Source organism: Cinclus cinclus, chromosome 3 (genome assembly GCF_963662255.1).
Source record: "Cinclus cinclus chromosome 3, bCinCin1.1, whole genome shotgun sequence".
Lineage (NCBI taxonomy): Eukaryota > Metazoa > Chordata > Aves > Passeriformes > Cinclidae > Cinclus > Cinclus cinclus.
The window spans coordinates 28,664,697-28,682,253 of NC_085048.1; the positions used below are offsets into that span (position 1 = coordinate 28,664,697).

A 17,557-nucleotide genomic window follows, 5' to 3' on the forward strand; every position below is an offset into this window, starting at 1 on the left:
CAATGACTCATAGGGAATTATTTCAATTGCCTTGGGATAGCTGAAGGGCACCCATAAGAAAGGTAGAGGCAGACTTTATCTGAGCCTGTTGACATAGGACAAGGGGTAAAACTGAAGGTGGTATTAAACTGAAGGAGGGTCATTTTAGATTAGATATAATAACAAGGTTTTTTTACAAATTAGGGTGATGGAACACTGGAACAGATCTGAGAAACCTTGGTCTAGTTGAAGATGTCCCTGCTCATTGCAGGAGGGTTGGACTAGATGACCTTTAAAGGTCCCTTCCAACCCAAACCATTGTATGGTTCTATGATCTTAATTGCTTTGTCTGTTGTTTACCTGGGGAGTTTGTACTTGTAGAATAAATGCTACAGAATAAATGACATAAATGTTTTGAACACAATTCACACCATATCCCACATACGATAGATAGATAGATAGATGGATAGATAGATAGATAGATAGATAGATAGATAGATAGATAGATAGATAGATAGATGGATATAGGTATGTATATTCAGTCTATATTCTATCCCTTTATCTGTGGTGGTGGGCTCCTCTGACCAACTGTGCTATCCATAGCTGGAGGAAGTAAAATCTGATCTTCGATCTCCAAAGGAAGATCTCCAAAGGAAGATCTCCAGAAATTAAATAGGAATGTGACCTAAGTAGATACTTTAGTCCACCTTCCTACAAACATCTATTTCTCTTCGCTGCAAATTTCTGTAGGAGTTCAATGGTAGATGTTTTATTCATCTGTTCAGACATAATTCACTGTAGAAGGTTTGTTTTTCATTTCCCCTATAGGTTTCTTCTGCAGTTATTTTTCCATGATCTCTTCCAGTGAATGTTGAGCAGAGATAGCATTGCTTAGTTGTTACTTTGGCTAAGTTACTACAGTTTTAGAGCTGTGTTAGTTAACATGGCCCATGTTGTCCTATCACTTTTTAAACAGAAGATCCCACTGAAGCTGGTGTGAACTTTTACCTCAGTTTCAATATCAGGATGTGGCTCCTTGTACAAGGGAGTCCTCCCTCCCTAGTTACCAATTGTACGCAGCTCTCCTCCCTTTCCTTGAAGATAAATCTCCTTATCTGGTTCCTTTTTCTTGACAATAATATTGTAGAGAGAAGAAAAAGAATAAAAGTACTCCTTGGATAAAAACGTTGGCTATTAATTATCACTATTGTGCAGTTACATTCCTGTGCAGTTCTTGTCCCCTTGGAGCCTTATTGTACAGATATGTGAGGCCAAGTATTTCCTACCCCATAAAACAGACATTGCAGGTTTTCATCTCATTCCCCGGCATAAAGTTGTCACTAAAATGAAAAATTAACAAAACAAAATTCCATCTCTTCCTGAATTCCCAGAATTTCTTTACAGAATTAGAATATTGCTAACAGTTAGACAGTACACTGCAAGTTCCATACTACCTAGAAGAGAAAGTAAAGAAGCTTTACGGAGGTCACATTGTCATGCTGCTTTAAGGGTTTGTGTATGTATAAGCTACATATCTTGCACTGCAGTTGACTTACTGTGATATTATTGGTTGAACACAACAAATATATGCATATTTTAGTTCCATAAACTTATGGTGAAAGATGGAAATGGTGTGCATCAGCTTTGTAAAAGATCCTACACCTTATCCTGCTTACATTATAAACTGAAATTACAGGAGAAATATTCTGTAGTGAAATACTGTCTGAGATACATTTTTAGCTTCAGTGTTTGAAAGTGGAAGAAATGGTAGAAATGGAAAAGTTCTTGAAGTGACTGCTTCTTTTTAAAATTGAAGTAAGACTACATTCTAATCAACTTAAAATATTACTTGAAGATGTATGACCTAGTGGCTTTGGAATGCCTACTTATTTTATCATGTTTATATTGGGAATTAGAGATCATAAACGGACTCCTTAAATTCATTTCTAGAAACCTGGGTGCTTTAAAAAATCATGATTGTCAGGGTGCGTCAGTTCACCCTTGTTGGGTCAATAAATAAGTGTAGTTGGTTCTAAGTAAGGCATTTGAATTTAACCAAAGATATAACTCATGCTGAAGCAATACACAAGTCTGAATAATTTTAAAGGTTTTAAAATTTTAATATTTCAAATCCTTAAATGAACAAAATGTATGTTCTTTGTGATGCCCTGTAAGAATATGCAATATAACATGCAGGGCTTTTTTTTTTTCTTAAATTATAAAATGCAGAACTGTTATATATTCTTTGCTGATTGCATTGAAAATGATTTCACATTTCTTGTTGCTATAATGGAAATTGGATTGCTTCCTCAAAGTAATTTTTTTAATTGTATTCCAAGGTGACTCATGAAGTAAAGGGTGGGGGGGGGGGGGGGGGAATGACTGTTCCAAATTGTTCTGAGATGTTATGTGAAGTCCTTATTATTATATTGTACATTAATCAGACATAAAATTTAAGCATCAAACAGAGCTGGTCTGTGATTTTATCTGGGACTGAAAAAGGCAGATCTTCTTACTGAGTTCAGAAGAAGGGCTCACAGTTCAAGGATATATTCAGAACACTCAAAACTCCTGTGCCTGTTCAGGAGAGAGAGAGAGTGAGAGAGATGAGACACTAAAGTGTTTTGAAAAGCCAAGCCAGATATGCAGAGGAAGCAGCACAGGGCTGGTTCCTAGGATCCAGTGAGCATAAGGCCTTCTGCTATATTTAGTTCCCTTTCCCTGACTTCCCCTCCCCCTTCAGCGCCTGTATTTGAATCTGAGTTGTAGAGTAAGTTGTCTTTCATTTAAAATAACTTTTTTGTCATTTTTTTATGGCGTCCCAACTTAACAAGACAAATAATTTTTCAATTAATATTATAGTTAAATATGACTATGCTTAATCAGTGCTGACTTACCTCTTCTTTTCTGAAGGATACTGCCTTTTTATGATGGAATGTGATTAATAATTATTGTTTGTACTTTTTCTTGCACCTTAATATAACACTGAAGGAATGGTTAGGAATAGCCAATTCTATTATTAGAAATAAATTCCTTGTCTTTCCATCTGGATCTTTGGACTGGTCTTACTTCTATAGAAAAATAGAGGATAAAAATAGCACTGAATGTTATAATTGTTTAATGTTTGTATTTTCAGGGTTTGCTGGAGGGTCCCCAAGGTCCACCTGGCAAAGAAGGTCAAAGGGTGAGTAAACTTGGTGAACAACTGGTGAGTGTGCTAACAGCTTGATGTGTGACTTCTGCCCAAGCACTAATAAAAAATGGTAAGGTAGCAGCTGAGTATGAAGCATGCTGACAACAAACTGAGCCTTGACACTTGAGGTTTCTCTTCAGTTGAAGGAGATTTAACAATTTCAACCATCTAAAGTGCTTTAATGACTGGCAGCACAGATGTATTGTATTGTGTTTTGTGCAGTGGGTTTCTGCTGTAATTTTAGCTGAAATAATATTAAAACTTGTGAGTTTTCTTCAGCTGAGGTGAACTATACCTTATAACATTTAAGATCTATAAAGATATGAATTTAGGGGCATTATCTAAAATATTAACAGAAACCAGTAGTACTGACCCAGGTCTTTTAATGCCATTGTGCAAGTGTCAGCACCTAACATAGATGTACCATGGGTATGATACAGTCAAGGGGGCTGGGAGGGCAGAGTACGCCAAGTACATTAAAGAAACCTTTGGTTATTTAGAATTTTAATATAATTAAGTAATTGACGCACTGTTTTCTCCATGTTCTGTTTTTATTTTCCATGACTTATTGAATTTGATCATTCATTAGAAGAGATAACAAATATTTATGGTTGTGGTATCTCAAGAATTAACTCAGTGTTGTAAATTTATAATCTAGTATGTTCTTAAAAGTTCAGGAAGATATTAAGACTCAAGCATTTCAGTACTTTTACAAATTAAGTGTGTGCCCACTTTTCAGTTTTGAAGTTGTGTCTCAGTAATTCTTGGTTTATTTAGGCATCTTGATATTCAATGTTGCAGTTAAAATATCTGAAGTAAAAAGATTTAGTGTTTCTCATCATTGATCTTAGTAAACTACAGCAAATTTTAAAGGCTAATTTAATGATTCCAATAATAGTTATAAAACTAACAGATGACTAGCTTGAAAAAAATGAATAATGATGCATAGGCCCCAAAGCTATGTTTTATGTTAGTTTTTTAGTTTTAAAAATAGTATTAAATTCCATTTAAGTTGAACAGGAGGATATGAAAGCTGAGTTTATTTATGTTTCTCACCAAGGATTGAGAATCTGTTCAGAAAAAGTCAGTGTAGTAATGGAGAATTCAAAGTTGTGTGATGAATATGTTATTAAAGCACATCTTCTAGCATATTAACATCCTTATTAAGGATTTTATAATTACCATGACTATTACAGTTAGGCTATTAAATATATAGGATACTGTAAAAAGATAGTTGTATCCCCTTTTAGTGTATTTTAGAATTGTTCAGTGGAGTACTGAATCTGGAAAAATATTCTCCTTTAGGAACAGTTATAAACATTCTTGGAACTTCATCATTTTTTATGTAAAAAGTTCAGAGTTAACACACTGTATTATATTTAAGGGTGGACAAATGGATTTGGAAGTACTTTTAAGGGTTTTTTTTCCATTTTGCAGTAGGAATTAGTGCGTTGATACTTCCATTGTGGACATTTTCCTGCTTACACATGAAATTGAGCTGCTGTCCCACTCCAGCCTCTATAAAAACAGGAGCTCTGATGGTTTTGTAATCTCGCCATGCACACAGCTGCCTTGAGCCAAACAATGGGAACAGCAGACTGTGGTGTCTCAGCATCTGTCTTTATCTTTCTACCAGTGAAATGCTCACAACAATACTCCTTCTGCTGGCCACTCCCACCCAAGCTTTAACAACATTGTTGGCAGTCTTAATTCACCTCCCATGTGCTTTTGCATTTCCAATACATTTAATTACACAGTAACATACCATTTGTAACAAGATCTCTGCTCTGTTTAATGACAAACAGGACAGTGAACATCTAATGGCTATTAAATTCTCCTTTTTATTCAATTATAGATGTCATGTTCCTCTGTTCTACTTTCAGCAGATCCTCCAAATCTTTCACATTATTTGAAGTTATTGCTTTTCTCATGGGCTGTCTTTTGAAGATTAAAGCATATTATTGAGTGTGTAACTAGGTAATAATTTTTTCTCCAATATATTATTCAGACCTAAAAGCCATATTGTGCCCATTCTGAAGACTGGAGCAGTAACATATTAGGGGAAAAAAAGCCACTCCAGAAACCCCTGAAAGTCTTTATTCAGTTTGGATGCCACACTTTGAGAACATGAACTTTTATTTTAAATTGCCATTCATACGATAATTGCTATATTCAAAATTTAAATTTCCATCTACATCTGGAGCATTTTAAAGTGTTCAGCTCCTTTTAAAGTTGGTCTTAGATTAATAAAGATTTAAGAGGACAATTGTATGGCGTGTAACTTACAGACCTCAGAATACACACTGAAGTAAGGAACTGAGGAGAATTAACAGTGTTAATGGTGATACTGAAGAAACATATAGAAGGCTCAGGTTAGAGCTAGTGACAGGCAAATGCCAATAGAAAATGAGTAGAAAAGCAAGGAAAAAAGTATGCATTTTTATTTTCATAGTATTTTAAGCGGGGTTTAATTATATCAACCCAGATCAGAGCTTCATATTAGAGCTACTAAGAAATACCAAAGGTGCCCTGTCCCAGAGTGGGCACCCATCTCCCTGCATTCACTAGAGGGAGCTAGGAAAATTGTACCACTACTGAGAGGAATAAGCCTGAACAGTAGTATTTCTTTCACCTCACAGGAATAATCTGCACAAAATTTTACATCAAAATATATATAATAATTATTCTAGAAATATAATAAATGTTATTATTATAATAAACATAAAGATAACTGAACTGTAGTTTTTGAGGTCAAAGTTATGTTCACCTTAAAACGCTTGTTCACATAAACATCAAATTGGCTTAGAAATGCAAATTTTTATCATTATTTAATTAGATTATGTCAGTGGTTTGTTTATTTATTTCAAGTGTAAAGGGGAATCAATACATTTTTTCAAATAAGGTGGTAACAACTTTTGTCTGATAGTATTTTGTCTGATAATCAGATGCACTGTAGACATAAGTTGCTGGTGTCATTAGAGCCCATGCCTATTTATTAAAATACTGAATATGTCACTTTTTGTGTCTTTGATATATTATACTGTATATATGATATAATAATATAGTATATTACTACTGTATGGTCATACTGGGCTATCATCTTACTCCCACATCAAAGAGCAGTTTGGTTTTACTTGTTTAAATGATGGTCAGCAATGGAAATTTATGGAAGAAGTGTGTGAAATATCTTCTATCTGAGTTGGTCTCCCCTGGATGCTTTCCAAATACCCTGAAGAATAAAAAGGTTTGCAGAAAGCAGTACACTAGTGTGGTATGTTTACAGAAATGTAGTTTGAGGAGTTGGTTCAGAAGGAGAGAGAAGCCCTGAAAATTATTTGACTAGCTTTGTGCAGTATTAAAGGACACTGTATTAAGATGCCCAAGCTCTATTTTTTGGCTTTTTTAACAGAAAATTGCAAATTTGCTAAAAATTTCAAGTAATTAAGTCATGGAGAACAATGAGTGTGATGATAGATAAGAATTGGATTCAGAGTCACGTTTTTTCTCTCACAGTACTCCAGTAGCAAAATGTGTAAATATTTCTTTTCTGAATAAACAAATGGATTAATAGTCTAGCATTTATCAAGAGTATTGGTAGGGTCTCTAAGAATAGTAAAATAGACTCATGAGTTTCCATTCTTTCCTCACTTATTTTGACACCTTTCCCTCTCGTCTTCTTCATTATTTCTTCTCATTGTGCATGTGGTTGGTTTATGCAGGAGACCAACCTTTGTGAGCAATGGGTACAAATAGCAGTCTTCAGACTTGATATATCTTGTTTCCTTTGCACTAAAAAGGGAGGAACAGAGTTCTGAGATTAAGTGAAGGAATTTGTTTTCAATTTTGCTTGGTTTACTACTGTGCTTAATCTACACAAAATAAATTTCCTCAAATTTTCAGTAGCTCTACAAAAAAATCTTAAAAAATATTCAATGATTCATCATATATTGTCCATCCTTAGTTAGACTTTTGTTCTGAAGGCAGAAGTAATTGTCATGGCAGAAGACATCATAACCTGGTTACATCACAACCTGGCCATATTCAAAGATCACACAGTGAACTTATTTCTGATTCTTCATCAACCTGAGACTTATAAGTACTCATTTAAAGGTTTGTAATAACATCACCAGTGAATGTAGTTCAATTTTATGGGAGTATATAGTGCCCTATGTATCTCCTTTTGCCAAGATACCCACTGCCACTCACCACCCACATTTGTTAGTCAATGTTGTGTTTTCCTGAAGGCCCAAGGAGACCTCAAACATTTGGTCTTCCTTAAAAAGTCCAGCGTTCCCTCTTGCTCTACAAATAATGACTTTGTATAACATTTTTTAAGGTTTTTGATCCTTAATGAAGTATTTTGTGTTTGACATGAGACCTTACTCAGCAGGAGCCTTGGGGTTTAATTCTGGTCACTGAAAGAAATGGACCAGTAGAAACAGTGCCTCATTCCTTTTCCCTCATTCCTGAGAAATACTAGACTGCTCTGTGGGCAGGCACTATGCTCATATATAATTTTTCAGTGTCCATCGCGTTGGCTTCAGGCATGTTACTGCTGCAGCAACTTGATACTATTACACAACTGCTCAGAATGACATCAGGACCTTCAGAAGGTGATTGCACATTACTCAGAAAAGTCCAATATTACCAACCCACAAACAGCAGTAAGATTGGGTACTAACCTAGCTAGCATTGCATGGAATTTAAACCACAGCGGACTACTACATCACCTTCCTGGGTTCCTGTGTTGTGCAGAACTATTATTTTTCTCAATCATCCTGCACTTTCTAGGTAAGCTTCAGAGAAGCTTCAAAGAACATCAACAGCAGGCTGTTTTCAAGTCTCCTTGAATTCTTTCTTCCAGTATTTCTTGTCAATGACACATTTCAAAACATGCATTTTACTTTACACTGGGCATGTAGCTAATCCTCCATTAGCCTCCAGCAACTGGATTTTTTAACGTCTTCTTTATATTGAAGAGGTATTTAGAGTTTTTTCTCTATAATCAAATCACCATTCCGTTAATATTTGAAAAACTTCAACTAGAGGCCTTCTGCTCCCATGCAAAGACTCTTCTGAGGTCATCAAATAATTTTGTCATGTTGCTGTGTATTCTTAAAAATTTATACTACTTACAGTTTACAGGCTGCATGGAGCTTTCCAGTCTTGGCCTTTACTGTGTTAAATGCAATGAAGTTTATATTTGCAAAATAAAATTCCAAATGTTTTAAAAAGTAATGCTTCTTTTCAGCGGGATATCCTTGTAGCAGGGATTTTCCCTGAACTTGGTGCAATATTTTATAAATACTATTTTTATCTGAAAATTATTCAATTTTTAAATGCTCATACTTTGAGATGGTGGTCACAAGGCACAGGACCCAAGTGCTACTGAAGGAGCACTGACAGCTGTTTGCTGTCAGACTTTTATACCCAGATGGAAGACACAGCTGTCTAAGTCCATAGGGCCTCACACATTACAACCCTCTCTCGATTATTTTGAATGGTCATGGTGGCTGGGAGAGGCCCCTGAAGAGTGGAAAAGAGCAAATATCACTTCTGCCTTCACAAAGGAGAGTGCAGGGAACTACAGGCCAATAGGCTTCAACTCAGTCCCTGGCAATGTGAAAGAGGAAATCTTCCTGGAAACCATTTCCATATGCCTGGAGGACAAGAAGGTGATTGGGATAGTCTGCATGGAATTATGAAAAGAATATTTGCTTGACTAAATATTTTGTTTCTACTATGATGTGACTGGCTAGGTGGATGAGAGGTGAGCAGTGGATGGACCTCAGCTATAGCAAAGCCTTTGACATTATCTTTGTAGACAAGATGGCAAAGTGCAGATTAGATGGGTGGATGGTGAGGAATCACCTGAAAAAAACAGAAAAAAAAGTCCAGAAAGTTTCCATTTGTGGCACAATGTGCACTTGGAGACGAGTCATTCGTGGTGTATCCTGTGAGTGCTACTAAAGCCCAGTACTGTTCAGTGTCCTCATTAACAACCTGGGGAATGGGACAGAATGTAGCAGAGAACTGGGGCAGAAGAAATCACATGAAGTTCAACAAGAGTAAATGCAAACTTCAGCATCTAGGGAGGAATAACCCCAGATATGAGCACACACTGGAAACAAACTGGAAGAAAGCTCTGTGTAGAACTGTTTGAACAATAAGCAGACCGTGAGCCAGCAGCACATCCTTGTGGCATAAAACAGGCAAACAAAATCCTGGCCTGTATTTGAAAGAGCACAGCCAGCAGGTCAGATATCCTTCCCCTTTGTTCAGCACTGGTGAGACCACTTCAAGACTTCCTCAGGGGTGTCAAAGTGCAACTGGAGAAACCTCCATGAAAGGAGAGACTGAGAGCTGGGACACTTCAGCCTGGAGAAGGCTCAGTGGGAGTCTAAGCAGTGTGAAAATGTCTGATGTGAGGGAATAAAGAAGAGGGAGACACATTCTCCTCAGTAATAGCTGGTGACAGGAAAAGAAGCAATGGGTAAGAAATAAAAAAAAAAAAAATTAAAAAAAACCACAGAAAATTCTATCAGAACATGAGAAGCAATGTTTTATTGTGAAGTTCATCAAATACTGATGCAGGTTGCCCAGAGAGGTTGTGGAGTCTCCATCTGTGAAGATATTCAAAAGCTGAGTACACACAGTGCTGGACAATTGATCCTGCTTGAGGACAGGGATTATACTAAGTGACATCAAGTTTCCTCCAAACCAGACATTTCTGTGTTTTTTATTTGACTAGCTCTAGCTTTTTCTCAGCATAGCTGCCAACGACTTCATTTTAATGGATTAATAAAAAAATTTAAAGTCTTTTATATGTATTTAAACAGATTATTTCTCCATCATGGTGGTTTCCCTGGTGTTTTTTTTCCTCCCATTATTTCTCCCATGGTGGTTTCCAGTGGTGAATTGGGTTCAAGCATTTTAAAAATTTCTGCAATATTACAGTCAGATCCTTGACTCTATATTCCTTGGGATGCTGCAGGTGTCCTGAAGTAAATATTTTTGAAAGAACTTCCTTATTTCAAATAGTTGTGTTTATGATTCCAAATACTTCACTTAAGAGGAAGTTATTTTGGCATTATCTTAGTAATAAATTAAACACCTCATAAAACTGAGAATCTGTTGTCATATCTAGTATTTCAACATTGATTTCACTAAAATTACATGTTTGGAGGAACCCTGTGGAATTGCAATATTTGCCTTATACTAATAATCGGTTTACTCTCTGAGATTACAAGTTTTTTCTAATCAAGCATGAATAAAGTTAGTTTGACAGAGTGGAAAATCTTCATAAATAAATGGATGGAGAGCTGTTAGATTTGCTTAACAATTATTTTGAGTGGCATCAAGATTAATTTAAATTCAGATTACATTTATCTGATTTATAGAACTTAAATATTTCTTTGACATGATTTGTTTTCTAGTTCAGTGAGTTAATGTTGTACTTTACCAATTATAAAACAAACCTTACAGAACAATGATAATGTCTGCATTGCAGGTCAGCCTCCTGGCACAATGCAAAACATTTTCTTCACAGCTAAATCTCTGGCGTTTTCGAATCTCTTTTAATCTTCTCAGTCCTTCTTGACTTTGAAGTAAGTTGTTTTTAAACATGTAAAGCTCCAGTCTGATTTCATCTTTAAATTAGAGTCCTGTATGTTCTTTCGCTCTGACATTTAACAGTCCAAAAGCACTTAATGTAAAACAGTTTTTCTTCCAGAAAGTCTCTACCTTGAAGAACATATCCAGTAAATTAGGATACATCTTAAAAATATTTCTTTCTCCCACTTTAGCATTTTAAAAATGGAATGAAAAGTTATAATTTAGAATGCTAAAGACAGATTTGTCAATTAGAAAAATTCTGTTTTCCCTTGTTAATCTCCGCTGCAGAAATCAAAATCTAACTTTTAATGGAATAGCAGAAATGGTTTAACTTTTCAAAGTTTCATTTAGAATTGCAGACTCTCTTCCAAATGCATTAAATAAATATTAATGTCTTTTAGCCAAAGGTATAGAATAACAAATTATATCTAATAATTAAAAATTAAGGTAAAAACTATCTAAATACAGCTGAAAACTAGTCCTTTGAGTGATTTTGAAATAAAATTAAGTTTTTATAGATACATTTGAAAAATTGTGATGGTTTTTGTCTAGTGATTTCTTGGCAAAAGAAGTCATGGATTTTGATTTCTTGGCATTGCTATGCCTGTTTAAGGACCTTTTTTTGTTAAATTAATTTTTGTTAAATTAATTTCAATTTTATGTAATCTGTCTAGGTGTTCCCTTTAAGGTTTTTTTTTTAATATCAAAATGAAGAAATTGGAGATTTTGTAAATCATTCCTAAAGTGATTTTGGAAATGCAAGACTGAGTGCAGGAATGGTTCTGTGTTAGTGAGGAACTCCCTACTGATTTTTCTCCCAAAACAGGGGATTAGGCTGTGTGTGCTCTATCCTTCTGTGAGCTGTTTCTGTGAAAGGTTTTAGTGGGGTTTGATGAACAGGCTTGAATTTGATTTCTGCAAACAGCATAATTTCTCACCTTCAGTTCTTATTTCTTGTGATTTTGTTCAGGTTTAACATCTAATGCAGAGGTTAATTTGTAATATACTGGTTAACGTAATACATCCTCAAGGCCAAAGTTGATAGGATTGAAAAAGGGATTGTACATTAAAATCCTAACACTGCATTACTGAAGTTAACAAGGTTTCATTGTCTGCAACATAGATGTTCCATTTAGGGAAGAGAATAGCCCAACTCTTGCTGTAATCTGAGTTAGTGTAGGCTCTGGAACTTGTCTGGCTGCTTGGTGGCAGCTTTGGGTATCTGGAGGAACAGTTTTTTAACTGCCCAGAGCTCCACTTGTGGGGCTGCATTTAGGTACCCAAAGTGCTGGGGGGCATCTGGGGGTTAGGCACTGTGAGACAGGGGTCTTTAACTACCCACCCACCTCCTGTTTTTGTTATATCTGTGCCTTTTAAAGTCTGGTTTTGAGGATTGACCAAGAGTTTGGAAAACAAATTACATAAATCTCATTATTTTTGCATAACAGCTATGGTAGTTAAGACTTTAAAGCCCAGATTTCTACTTTCCCTAGAACTAATTCCTGTTTTGAAATGTGATGATGTGTTTCAAGAACCACTAATTAGCACTTTCCCTTGAAAATTCACACGGGTTTATTCTAAGAACTTTTGCCTTCATACTAAAGTGTAGAGTCTTTAAATTATTAATTCCATAAATCATGTCAGTGTTCCTCCATAACTGCTTGATTTTATCCTTAAACAATCTGCATCTTATTTTAAAATGCTAGGATTACAGATCTTACTCCTCTAAAGTTAGAGATATGAATAGATGGGTATGGTATGATAAAGCAGGGGGTTGCAACACGGATTTTCAGTTCTTGCACTGTGTGCTGAACCTGCAGGAGTGCCCAGGGGCAGCAGTCAGAACCAGAGCACAAAGCCTGTGGAAGGATGGCCAGAGCCATCCTTCTGAACAGCTTTCCATCTCATGTCAGGCAAAGCTCATCAAGTCATTTCAATTCACAGAAAGGGTGAAGGAAGAGAGGAATAAAGAATGCAGCTGACCACATACTTCAGCTAGACACTCAGCTGAGTTTCCTGAAGCACACAATCTCTCATTTACTTTATTTTTAGTATTTTATCCTTTTTTGCCCGTAACTAAGTAGTTGTTATTTCAATGATTTGTCATTTGAGTGATCTAGCTGAAGTCTGTCCTTTGGGAAAGAGGAAAGTAGCCTGCTGTACAAATTAGTTGGGGCAGTCATTTCAGGAGTCAAGGGTATAGCATACAGTATCAGTAATGTTTAGAAAGCTTCTTATCACATTGATTGGCAGCAAAACTATATGCAGAACAAAGAAAATAACCAGCAGCTGTTTTGGTCTTCTTCAGGTATTCTGAGTAGCATTAGACAACTTGTTGACACCACGTATCGTTTTTAAGTGAATGTAGGTGGTATTGCATTTTTTATGTAGTTAAAGGAACAATGTGATGCCTAGGACATTTATTTATATTTTGAGTGGTTTTATAACCTCAATATTTGCTCAGTGATCTAAGCTAAATTAAGGTAACAGGCCTCATATGTGGGTTGTCAGCCCTCTGCACAGCAGAGTGGCACTAAATATGGCTCTTGTGGGGCTACCAAGACCCACTGCTGAGCAGGAGATGGGAGCTGTGGCTCTCTGCTAAGCCCACTCCATAAACCAGAGAGGGCACTGAGATGTTTTTCACTTCTTTCTTGCCAGAAGGATGACTCAAAATCAAAATGTAAATATTTAGTCATGGTCTGGCTCATGGTCTGCTCAAGGCAGCATCATAATGGGCTTGTCAAAAACATTCTTCTAATTGTTTTAATTACCCTAAACAAAAACATGAGCCATTTTTTTTTACTTACACTCTTACTATAGTATATATTTTATTTTTTTTTCCCTGCTGATGCTGAGAAGTCATAGACAAGCAAGAGTGCTGACAAGTAGGTGTTTTGGGTATTCCTAACACTGAAGTCTCTGTATCTGAAAGGTCTTGCTGAAAGGTAGTGGCCTTTCATACATTTCTGTATTAAATTTAAAATACCAGACAGTTTATAAAGGTGCTTGGAGGCAAAAAAAAAGAAAAGGGACTTTTATTACTCTATGAAAAGCTTATGCCTCATACTGATCTGTGTGGTTGTTTTACATGCAACATTGAATAATGGCTAATAATATAATGATAGGATAAAAAGTGGGGCAAATGTTTCCTCTGTGTTTCACTGGATATGTGTTCTAGTAATTAATAAATGATGATGAAAAATTACTATCACAAATTTTGGGGGTTTTATAATTTTTTTTTTCAGAAATTTCATCAAGTTTTTGTCCTTGTTATGTCATAAATCACATTTTAGTTCATCTTGTAAACAGAGATAAAATTGCCTTCCCAACATATTCCATGTTTTCCTGTGTAATTAACACCTCGTTCACAGCTGTGTCTGCCAGTCAGAGCCCTGTCTTTTCATCCTGACACTTCCTTGATACTTTGTTTAGACTGCTGTGACTTTAAGTGTCATCCTCAGGATACTTTAGATAAGTTCAAACAGGAAAAGGAAGGTGCTTCAAGAAGTCAACACTGTAGATCATTATAACTCGGACTATTTTAAAAGTATGGAGCAATTTATCTTTGTTTATTACATTATTAGCTCTCAGTCTGTTTTTCCTACTTTCTAAGGGAAGTTTACTGTTTAAAAAAAAAAAGTCAGGAAACATCACTTTCCAACAGTTTTGGAGCAGAGATCAGTCCAAAAGTACAGATGCAGCTAAGTGCAGCCCCCTTTTCTTGTGCATGTGTGCCTTTCCCAGTGCTGTGCCTGTCAGGGCAGGCGAGCTCCTCAGCGACTCAGTGAACAGCATCAGTGAGCTGAACAAAGTCAAGACCTACTCCACCTTAGGCCAGCTGAGTTCCCAGCTCTAGCAGGTCCTGGGGCTGCAGGGACAGCATTACCAGCCCAGCAGAGGACGTGCTGGGGGCAGGCAGTAAGGGCCAGCAGAGCCTTGAGCCCAGTCCAGGCACCCAGTACTGTTCTTGGGTTCAAAACATTTACCCTTAGGTGCCCCAGTTAGAGTCCTGCATGTGCAAGTACTGGTGGGATTAAGCAGCTCAGCACATATGTCTCAGCTAGTTAAGACCCAGGAATCTGGCACTCCAAATATGCTGAGGTGGTTTTGTTTCACGCTGACTGACTGAGGACGTTCATAAAAGCACGGTGGCAGTGTACATGTGTGGCACAACCTAAGGGCTGAAACACATCCGCACCATCTTTTCTGTTTCTTCTTCAGCTTGCAGGGCTTGAGATACCTGCCTCTCTCAGGAGATTCCCTGGCTTCTAGGCAAGAGGTTGCCCAGGGTGAGGGAGAGGGATTTTCCACCCTTACTGTCATCCCTTCAGCATAAACCAAGATTAATGAAATGCAGAGCATGCAAGTGAGTTCCTAGAGATCAGGGTTCTCACCTGGAAATAGCAAAACTGGATTTCACCTTCCCTTCCTGAGAATGCTTCTGCAATCTATGTGACACTGTTATTTAATAAACTACAGAAGCAGGTTTAGAAGTAGGGAGCATAGCTTACAGAAATATCCCTATGTGTTAATTGTGAGCTGTCAGCCAAATTTTTTTTTTTTTTCACTTTTTAAGCCAAGTTTTCACCAGGACTCCCCTCTAATGCTCAACATTAATTTACATTCACCATTTGCAAGGGAAAAGTTTACTCTTAATGGATAGAATACTTTTTTCTTTGCCATTTGCACCTAGATATTAGTTGTTCTCAGCTGTTGTTTCTAAAAAATGTGCATCAGATTTCAGCTTGGCAATAAAGATGTTAATTCCTGTAAATTACTTGCATTTTTATGTTGATCTTCCTAAAAAAAAAAAAAAGCATATGTGAAAACAGTTGTTCAAGCAAACTCTGTACTAAAGAATTGTAGTACTTACATATGCATGTGTTTTTTAGGAACTGAGTGGAAAGTCTCCCTTAAGTAGACTTTTATGGACTTTATGTTTTAATGCAAGTGATTTTGCATGTACATTATATATACACAGATGGTGATAATTGCACAAAGAGGGTGAATTGTTTTTGCAAATAAATCTCTGGCTTTTGTACTCATTATCACATCCTGGAGACGAAGGGTATGTGTGTTTGTTAATTGGGTTATATTACACATGTATTGCACATATATTGCACTGTGCAAGTCAGACTGCTGCAGCACAGTTTAACATCCCATGCTCCTGTATATTTATACAAATATAATTTCTTTACACCTCATCAAGATACTTTGTTAATAACCCTATCAACTCATATTTGAGACAAAGCTTGAAAAATTGACAATGCTACTGGGATGGGGATGCAAATATGGTTTCTTATAACTATTAAAAGGAATCCTGGAAGTGCTCCTATCAGATAGTATTGCAGTGACTGATAAGAGTATTCATTTTGGATGGGTTTTGTTATCTCTTATTTGCTAATATGTAAGGCAGTAAATATTTTCTTAAAATTCTTATTCCAAATCACTCTCTAATCTCAGCATTTAGAAATGTCTTTTGTAATTTGTTGTTTCCAGGGGAGACGAGGCAAACCAGGCCTTCCAGGAAAACCAGGGCCACCAGGACCTCCTGTGAGTAACTAATGAGGGGAATGGGAAATTTTCACTCTGTCCTTGGATTTTGTTAATGTTTTTATAGCACGTTACTGGACCATAATTATAGTTGAAAATAATTGATCTGTGTGTACTCTGCTGTATCAAACAGCTACTAATGGTAGCCTTTTGTCACAGTAAAAATAAAAGGACTGGGTCTACAAGTAGGATGGACTGGACAGGAGGGAAAGAACAAGATGGAAACTTCAGCAGAGGAAGCAGAAATTGTCATGTCGAAGACTGACCATGTATGCTAGCTGTGAATACTGTGCTTTCATTCCCTTAGCAAAATGCATGGTGCTCTGTAGAAGAAGGGATAATTCCTGTCTCAGAGGGGTAATTTGAAAGATGAAGGACTGTGTGAAGCATGTGCAAACTGTCTGAATGATGGGGAGGATTATACCCAGCACTGGAATGAGCACTCAGCTGTAGTTCAAATGAGCTGACTGAAGAATTAAAAAGATTAAGAAATACATGACTTTATGAAAGGATTTGTACTACGAAGAACTAAAGGTTTTAGCTCAGATCCAAGAGGTTTGGGATTTTCTTTTTCTTCTCTATTAAAAAAATATAAAGGATTTAAAATTCAAGTCAGGCATGAAAGTATATTAGTCTTCAATGAAAGCACTCTTTCTGGTAGAGGAAGACTTGGTCATATTTGTAAAATTCTCTCTATATGGTATTGTAAAAATGCTGTCATGTACAAATACAAAACAGCTATTTGTGGATTAAGGGAACTTCTGCTGCTTTAGATTCTTAATATAAAACAAAAAAAAATTAATCCCTTTTTTTGCTTACCTGGATAAAGGCTAGTGGTTTATGCATCTGAACATTTAATTCATATGCTTCAACCTTGTCTTATTTGTAGAGAAGAGAATAAGGCACTGCTGCTGCATGGGATACAATGACTAAAATGAAACAGATATCATCTACCCTCATCCAAAACAAAAACTGCATAGATTTCATCAATAATTTTTGTCTTGCAAAAGTTTTCAGAAAGAGGCGTTTATGATGGAATTCATTTATCCTGCATAAAACCAAACAGTTAAAAATCCCTCCCTTTCACTCTTTTCCCCTGCATACAGTCATATTGAAGCCTTGGTTATTTGAGTCTTTTGCACAGTCCTAATGCTGAAATGGTATTGCAGATTGCAGGAGGCCAAACAGAGGAAAGGAGTGATGCAGAATTTTTCT

The 17,557-nt window shown here is 36.4% G+C and overlaps 1 protein-coding gene across 1 annotated transcript in view; it reads left to right on the forward strand.

Moving 5' to 3' along the window:
• COL19A1 (collagen type XIX alpha 1 chain) overlaps positions 1 to 17,557 on the forward strand; it is a 172,030-nt gene that overhangs the window by 99,814 nt on the left and 54,659 nt on the right. Inside the window, exons 14-15 of the mRNA XM_062488567.1 lie at positions 3,116 to 3,163; positions 16,289 to 16,342. Coding sequence (XP_062344551.1) covers positions 3,116 to 3,163; positions 16,289 to 16,342 — 102 coding nt within the window. The remainder of the gene's footprint in view (positions 1 to 3,115; positions 3,164 to 16,288; positions 16,343 to 17,557) is intronic.